This window comes from Apium graveolens, chromosome 9, assembly GCF_009905375.1.
Source record: "Apium graveolens cultivar Ventura chromosome 9, ASM990537v1, whole genome shotgun sequence".
In the NCBI taxonomy this organism is placed as follows: domain Eukaryota; kingdom Viridiplantae; phylum Streptophyta; class Magnoliopsida; order Apiales; family Apiaceae; genus Apium; species Apium graveolens.
The window spans coordinates 120428970-120438090 of NC_133655.1; the positions used below are offsets into that span (position 1 = coordinate 120428970).

At 37.2% G+C, this 9121-nt stretch overlaps 1 protein-coding gene across 1 annotated transcript; it reads right to left on the reverse strand.

Moving 5' to 3' along the window:
• Positions 1 to 504: 504 nt before the first annotated feature.
• On the reverse strand, positions 505 to 2265 carry LOC141685528 (uncharacterized). The gene is made up of 4 exons (XM_074490622.1): positions 1887 to 2265; positions 1750 to 1835; positions 881 to 1307; positions 505 to 512 (listed from the first exon to the last, which is right to left on the reverse strand). The coding sequence occupies exons 1-4, from the start codon at positions 2263 to 2265 to the stop codon at positions 505 to 507; spliced, it is 900 nt and encodes a 299-aa protein (XP_074346723.1).
• Between the last annotated feature and the right edge of the window lie 6856 nt (positions 2266 to 9121).

Here is a 9121-nt window from a genome sequence, read left to right on the forward strand (position 1 = left end):
TCTCCAAACATTGCATAGTCCTCTTTGCCCTGTGCAGCTTTAAGGAACAAAGAATCCACCTACTGAAAAATATGAGATAGGTGATTAAATCATGACATAATTGATGAAAAAATTGTGCAGAAGTACTTTTAAAGAAGAACAAAACGACCTACAATTTGAATATATAGAAAGATTTCAAAATTTTTTTCAGTCAGGATAAATCTAAATTTCAGGTCCTGCCATTTTCTATCACAAAGAATATTAAGTCTGCTAAATGAAATGGACTCTCACATGTTTTGTGAATGACTAATGATGTGATAAGACCACAACCAAAGAAGACATGAACAGTAGTTAATAAAGTTAATACACATTTTTGTTTATTAGCAATATAGTATGCAGACGCTTTACCAACAGGTTCCTAACATTAATAATTTTTTAGTTTCACTAACTAACCGAATCTTGTTACAATTACCAAAAAGAAAAGAGGTGAGTAGAAAGGAAGCCTAGATTTTAAAAGACCTAAAATCACAAACCTGAAATGAAATAATTAAATCATCAAAGTAACATGAACACATCAGCATGCTGATGAATGGATGATATATCATTGCAAATTTCACGGTAGACAACATTTTTGGTATATCCATTAATTGTCTTGTCTTCGTCGGCGCAAACAATTTTCAAGCCACATGGAGTTGTGACTCTTGATACTGGCCGTGGCTAAAAATTGAGTTTGGCAAATATAAGCCGACATTTTACATTGTTTGTCCCTGACTTTTATTGATTGTCATCACATAACAAAGGGCCACGGAGAACTATTTTCGTTTCAAGACAAATGGGTACGTTTTATCAGCTGGTGTCATAGTTATCCATGGTATATAAGTTATGTTTTCAGCTTTATTACCTGTTATGATGACAGCTTCAATCACAAATGGGTAATATCGAGTCACAATTAGGCGGGTACCATTACACAGTCCCTTATTCGGATTAAGATTCCGCAGGAGCAATATAGGCGCACCAATTTTGAGCTCAGTTTGATGATTTGGCAAACCACTAAATTTCAAAGAATTAAGGTATTCTGCAGGATATAAAGCCTCTGCTGCATCACTTGTCGTGGAGCCTTTGCAGATGGTATCACAACTTGTGTAGATCCTAGAATCCCCGGGCAATCTTTTCAAGACCTCTTGATTAAACACCTTGACATTTTCATTTAACGGGGCTAAGATGGCTCTATTGCGTAAGTATGTAATGTCTCCTTGTTTGACATTTAAGTCACCATAGATTTCATTTACTATTGCACACATAGGGTCACCGTCATATGTGACCTGTAGCTGGAATATGGAAAATGTGTTATTATTCTATAATGGATGCACTGAAATTGGAGGAAGGCAAACAAACATAAACATATATTGAATTGACGAGAAAAAATTTCTCTAGCAAGTTATTTGTGTTGTATCTTTATGTGGGAAGTTAATAAATGAGGATCCAAATCATATCCTTCTAACTACAAATTGCATAAAAATTATTTTCAATATTTAATAAAGTTGTTGAGAACATGGGGTTGGCATATTAATTTTAACAGGCAATGCAGTTATTTTATGATGAAGCTGGGTATGTTTTTATTGATCCTGCAATGGGATTCAATCTTATGTAAAACATAAGCTGAGATAAATATGCAGAGTTATAGTTTCACTGGGGCAAACCTGTTTGGGAATGCGTATCCACGAGTCTTCACCATTTTTTTTAAATTAAAAGCTTGCTCTATTCCATCACCCACGCGCTCAACACCCAATCTCGAAATAGTATGTTCACGCCATCCACTGTGATGGGTGGAACATCTATGTCAACCCTCATGTTTTCTAGTAATGGGTACAGTGTGAAATATTTTCATAGATGAGACTTGGTTAAACTTGCATTAACGGTGGCCTCACGACCCATTTTCGGGACCACTGGGAGGGTCTGTCTAAAATCGCCACCAAGCAGCATTGTCATACCACCAAATGGTAATGAAGCAGCTTTTGGGTTGCGTTTGGAGAGAATATCACAGAAGGTACGATCCACCACCTCAAACACGTAGTGATGGTTCATGGGTGCTTCGTCCCAAACGAGAAGGTTGGTTTTACAAATTAACTCGGCCAAATGTGTATTTTTCTTGATATTACAACAACTAAATTCATCAATATCAATTGGAATTTTAAAGCGAGAATGTGCTATCCTCCCGCCTTCTACCAGCAGGGAAGCTAAAACTGACGATGCCACGGGTAATACAATTTTGCCCTGGTTGACCATAAATAGGTCTTTCCGGTCCCACCATGTCCATACACAAAATATAACCCACCGTTATTGGATGCAACATCTTGCACAACCTTTTCAAATATAACTCACTGTATATGATTAAGACATCCAATGCGCTGGCTTGCTTCTAACTTCAAACTATTACAATCATACATCATTTCCTCTAATAATAGATGATTTGCATATGCATACATTTTGGTAGGATCCAAGATAGGGAAGCCCGGGTAATCTACAATATTCTTGCTATGTTGCTTTAATAAATTATTGATCTCAATAAGTGCAAACATCTGTTTATCCGCATTTGTAATTTTCAAATTTGGTAAATTCAAAACTTTTCTCCGTTTGTACTCTACATCGTCGGATAAATTCTCCCAATGTCTCTCCCAAAGTTCAGCGGGGTTTGAAACTTCACAAAAAATCAATAATGTGACAAATAGGTCTCATAAATACGCAGCATTAGCAAATATTGCCGCCTCTTCAAGTGCTATATTCCACTCATTATCTGATTCCAAAAGTCCTCTGCGAAAGCAAGCTTCCTTGTATGTATTATAAATTATTCTGTCCACAGTTCTAATATCCTCAAAACTCTATGCTCCAGCTACAATGTTTAACAACAAGCACATATAGAAGCGTTCTCCAGATGAAGGGTGGGCAGCAATCATACGCCCAACAACATCCACTTTTTTTTGTCGGCGATACCAACAGTTCTCAGAGCCTTCCCATCGATACCGTGTTGGATATGTGACAAATGTTAGATGGAGCCCACGTGGATCACAACGATTATTCAATAACCATTGTATCAACATTGTACCATCTGGTTAGTCCTATGCATAATTTCGGGCAAGGTCTCACCATCACGAAATCTGACCTCTTACTCATTTTGCAGGTGAAAATATAAACGTTGTACAAAGGGCTCTCTGTGATGTATCAGAAACTCAAATAATCTCCAACATGTTTCAGATGCCGACACATAATGACATGTAACATAATTTTCACCTCATCTATATCATTAGTTTTGGAATTTGTATGCTCTTCATTTGTTGAGGCGGTAACTTCCCCACCCGCTAGTTCCATAATAACTGTAGTTGTATCAGGTCCTTTACCGATGTATTTAAACAAGTATTTGATAGATTATGAATGACTTCACCACTCGGTGTTTATATGAGCCTGGTACTTGACTAACAACCCCTAATTGTAAGGAACAACATGCCTATGATTTAAATGTAAGCATTAGATGCGAAAGGTAAATAAAACAATTATATAGATTATGAAAGATTTCATGACGGATCTGTTGTCTAGAATAATATTGTTAACCTCCACGGTCTGACTAGTATCCCTTCTACGATAGACAGAATAGCCATCTGCATCGACATGGGTGTCGTTAAATTTTTTTGGATAATACTTTGTGCAAGTATTGTTTTACATGCAAGGGCATCGATGATTTGCTTCCCCATACGGCCCATGCATCATGAATTGGGATACAGCATTGTAGGCAACCACAACATTTTCTTTATCAGGTATCTCAGCGGAGACCACGGTATCAATGTCTACAGGGGTTATTAGTTTATCACCATCAGCCAACCATAACACAATATGTGCATGAGGGAGGCCGCATTTTTGGAACTCTACCGTGTAAACAACTGCAAAACATATTGAGAAAATATTAACAAATATATATATATATATCTTGTAAAAATAGAGGGAATTTAATATCTTCAACACACATAAAAGAAACACAACAAATGATAACATGGAGAAGCAGATGTAAAGTACATTTTCGTGTCCCACCAGTGCACCTAATAACTTCAATTTTTTTTATCTTTTATGCCAATGTAAATTTTTAGTACTTATACAGTAAATGTAATTTATAAGTTGTTGCATCTCTACCTGTCATATGTAAAATAAGTAGTGATTGTTTTTTCCAATCTTAAATAATTATTTATTATTATATAGATTTTATCGTTATTTTTTTTATATTATTAAGTAAATATATATTTAAAATCATTTATAGCATCAGGCTTATTTTTTGTTCTACCCTGAGTTTGAGTTTGTGCAGAGGAACTTTAAGTAAACGTACCTGCCCTTACGCGACCCAAGGCATCTTTCTTGGTTAAATCTGAGAGCATCATGTCAAGTTTAATTTTGAAAACCCTGAAGATAATATCTGGACGCATAGAAGCCTCTTGTGAACCTGAGGATCTAACTGCAGTTTGAATTTCTTCCCATTCTGGATTGCATGCGAAAGTTATGAATAGATCAGAGTGGCCATATTGTTTGCAAACAGCCAAAGAATCTTGAAAATTTTGTTGCATGTATCGGAATTCCCCTGTAAAGCTTGATGGTAAAACCACACGCCTACCAATCTCAGCTGCTGACATGTCCCCACGATGGAGGTTGTCGATGATATTATTATACAAATCTGATCGGATCTCTGACAGATATTTTTTAACCCATTTTAGTCTGACACGCTCAACACCATACCAAACATCAACGACATACTGTAAGAAAAATCTACCTCAATATATGAGGGTGTGGCCCTCCGATTCGCGATAATGCAACCGAAATACATGAAAAGGGGGCATACTAACACTGTTATAGGGATGCATGTTTGAAGGATTAACGCAACGATGCATTATATTTATTCTATATCCATCCTCACCTCGTGAAAACAACAACGGGTACTGCAATGACATAAAACAAGGATGGAGTTCATTAACCCTTTGCAAACCTAATTTTTTATGATCCACAAGGATGTCCCTATGATTTACAAAGTCGCCATCAAGTACGAGCCCTGCAAATTCGTAGTCATTCTTGGTTGGAATGTTGACAAAGCGCCCATCTATTGTTCACCTCTGAAACAATCTCAAGCGAACATCAGTCTGTTCAATGCCACGAAAGCGTTCCTGCACTTGTCTATATATTTTGACAAGGGCATTTTCACGTTCAAGCATATTTGAAAGGTCTTCTATAATAGAAGCATCTATTTCATCTCGTCTAGGAAATTGTAAGCGCTTATCAAATTCAACCTGACCATCGTACATGTACAATTATGCAAATTTAGGTTTATACCCATCTGGAGGTTTAAGAGATCCAATGTTGTGACAAGTATGCCCTCGCACGTGGAAGACAAATGGTCCGAAACCATTGTTTAGAGTAAGGTCAATATTGCCCCCGAACGAGGTAAAAGAGAATATATTGTTGTAGGTCAGCTTCTTATTTTCAAACATTCTGCTACGCGTACCACCAGTCCTAAGGAGACTACTTAATTTTACAGAAGTTTCTTTCAACAAAGGCAATTGAATCTTACCTTTGCCGTAACAAATTGTATATCCCTTTGGGCCTGAGCATGTGTGTCGGCCGGTGAACTCGTTAGATCAGACCTTACCATGACAGTACCCACAGATTTCATTAGCCTCTCTAATGGGTTAAATGGCAGTTAGGTCACTCAACTCACTACTAACTTTCAGTTGGGTCATCCAACTCAAAATGTTTTCAGTCAACTCACAAATCTCTTTAAAATTTTCACATAGGTCACTTGCCGTTACATACGTTAAATCTTGGATGGAGAAATGACTCAGCAGTCTGACATGGCTGATTTATGGCATATGGACATCATCTAACCTTTGTACCCGACCCAAATATTAGATAACCCAGTATATCATCCCTCTTTTATAAACTCTCTCCCTTTTATACAAAATTAGGGTTCATATCAATCTCAAAGCATCTGCTATGTCTAGTACGAAGAGCAGTAGTTCATCAGTTAGAAATCCGTTCGGAAGTAGCAGTAACTCATGGGCGGGTGGTAAACATTACGACCCTGATTTTCAATATCGTTTCAATGGTATCAAATGCAAGTGCGATCTTGTGACACCATGTCAAGAAGCTTGGAAAGAAGGGACATTGGACCCAGGAAGAAGGTTTTTCGGTTGCAGTCAATGGAAGGCAAATGTATTTTGCATTGTTATCTTGTTTAATTCTTAAATATATCTAGCTAACTTGGCTTATGATTTAATTAGGATTCAAGGAAAAAATGTAACATTTTTCTATGGGCTGATCCTCCATACTCCGATAGAGCAAAAGAAGTTGTTCAGGAATTGAAGGCAAAAGTGAGAGTCAAAGATGATCAATTGGAAAGAGCTATAGCAGAATTAAGTTTTATAAAAAAAATGTTGGGTTTGAACATAGAATATACGTCACTTCATAAGAAAAATGGTGAATTAGCAAACAATTTTCTTAGTAACAAACTAGATGGTAGCAAAATGAAGAAGTTAGTATTGCTTATAATTATAGCTTGGTTTGGTTTTAGGTTCTTCAAGTAATGGTGAACATTGGTTAGAATGTTCTTAGTGATTTCATGTAATTTGTACTTCCTTCATGTAATGGATGCTATTAATGTTATCAACATTTTGTTAGTAAAATATTCTACTCTACCCATGTTTCATAATATAAATGCACTGTGATGTGTGTTATCAATAAAAAGTTAGACCACAACGAAGCAACAAGTAACAAGCAAGGAGCAATGAGAGAAGATTAAGAAGACCGTTTTAGCAAACCACAACGAAGAAGAGGAAGCATACGTTATCTTGTGATTCTTTTATTCGTTGTAACAGTGGATGCTAGTATTCTTTACTTTGAACCTTAATACTCTTGTGACGTACTCTGGTTTTAATAAGTATTTTTATTATTTTATATCGTTGTGTAATTATCATGTTTTCATATGAACCCATGGTGACGATGAGTTCTATCATGGGCTAATCGTGATCATGGGGTCGTAGCGGATTTACTATGGATTTTTTTAGTTAATTGTTTAATACCTTGGTATGCGATGATTATATGATATCTAACATAGGTTGTGCTTATTCGTCTTATGTGCGTCGCGAACATATAAGATAGCCTGTTAATATCTTGTGAAGTGACAGTGAATCTTGAGATTTAGAACTTGCCATGCTAGCATAGGTTCATGTATTGTATGCATGATTAGTGGGTAACTCTAACCGTTTTACTTGCCCTGTATAATCATAATGAATAACTTGCGCTTAAATTGTCTCAACATAATTGATGCCTATTCAACTTCTATCTTAATTGTGGATGTTTGGTAGAATGGTATTTGTGCAACGAAAGTTGGCTTTTATCAGTTTTGTGTTGTTCGATTAATATCATCACCGTTACACGCTAAGGGTAATAACAATAACTATTGATTGAAGTAGTAATGAAGTTATGATCTCATGTGTGTTTAATATTGTTAATTCAAGTATTAATTTAAGTGTTTTATTCTCGTATTTAATAGTAGTTAATAATTAGTTAATCAACCTTAAGTGTTATTGTCTTGACATTGAGAAGTAATCATACATTGGTGAATAAGTGTTAATTGAACATAATTAGTCTGAGTCTCTCTGGGAATGAACTAGAAATCATTCTATATTACTTGCGAACGCGTATACTTGTATGAATTATTAGCGCATGCTTTGTGCCTAACAAGTTTTTGGCGCCGCTGCCGGGGAATCGGTGTTAATTTGGTTAGTTTATGTACTTGCCATCAGTGGTCATTATGACTCATTGATTAAGAATTGTTACTTATTATTTCCGGTTGTGTTTCAGGTACTCTAGCGAGCATTAATGCAAACACGTTCTCACACTCGCAAGAGGACTCTAGATACGGCTGAGGAGACAGATTCATTTCTTGATATTCCGGAGAAAATAGATTTTAAAGATTCGGATAAAGAGAGTGAAAAGAAAGAACAGGTAATCATGGGTGATCGTATAGTTCCAGCAGATCCAGCTCTTATGGACTTTTCTCGGCCTAAAATTGATGACATTCAGTCAAGCATCATTCATCCGGCTATTCAGGCTAATACTTTTGAAATCAAGCCGGGCACTATTCAGATGGTGCAGAATTCTATTTCTTTCGGAGGTGCTGCGACTGAAGATCCCGACATGCATATCAGGAATTTTGTCGAGATCTGCAGTACTTTCAAATATAATGGTGTTACTGATGATGCTATCAAGCTGAGGCTTATCCCATTCTCTCTGAGAGATAAAGCTAAGGACTGGTTACATTCTTTACCTGCTGGGTCCATCACTACTTGGGAAGATCTTGCACAAAAGTTTCTGGTAAAGTTCTATGCAATGGCCAAGACTGCAGCTATGAGGAGTGTTCTTACTCAGTTTGCGCAGCAACCAACAGAATCTATGTGCGAAGCTTGGGAGTGCTACAAGGAGATGTTGAGAAAGTGTCCATATCATGGTATGCCTGACTGGATGGTGATCACTGAGTTCTACAATGGTTTGGGGGCCCAATCTCGGCCCATGCTCGATGCAGCTGCTGGAGGCGCCTTGTGGGCCAAAAGCTATACTGAGGCCTATAATCTCATTGAAACTATGGTTGTAAACGAGCATCAAAACCCAACTCAAAGGATGATGCCTGGAAAGGTAGTAGGTATTCTGGAAGTTGATGCAGCTACAGCTATTGCAGCGCAGCTCCAAGCGCTGTCTATGAAGATCGATTCTTAAGCCAACTATGGAGTCAATCAGATAGCTATTGTCTGTGAGCTTTGTGCAGGCTCTCATGCTACAGATCAATGTTCTCTTATTAATGAATCTGTTTAGTATGTGAAAAAATATCAGTGACCGCAGTAGCCTGTGCCAGCTACTTATCATCCTAATAACAGAAATCATCCCAATTTCAGCTGGAGCAATACTCAAAACACTGTTCACCAACCATATCAGCAAGCTGTAAGTAAACGGTTTAATCCACCTGGATTCCAGCAACCTCAGCAATATGCTCAAAGGCAATCATATCCTCAACAAGGAGGTGCTGTTCCACCTTCTAGTGCTGATTTCGAGGAGCTAA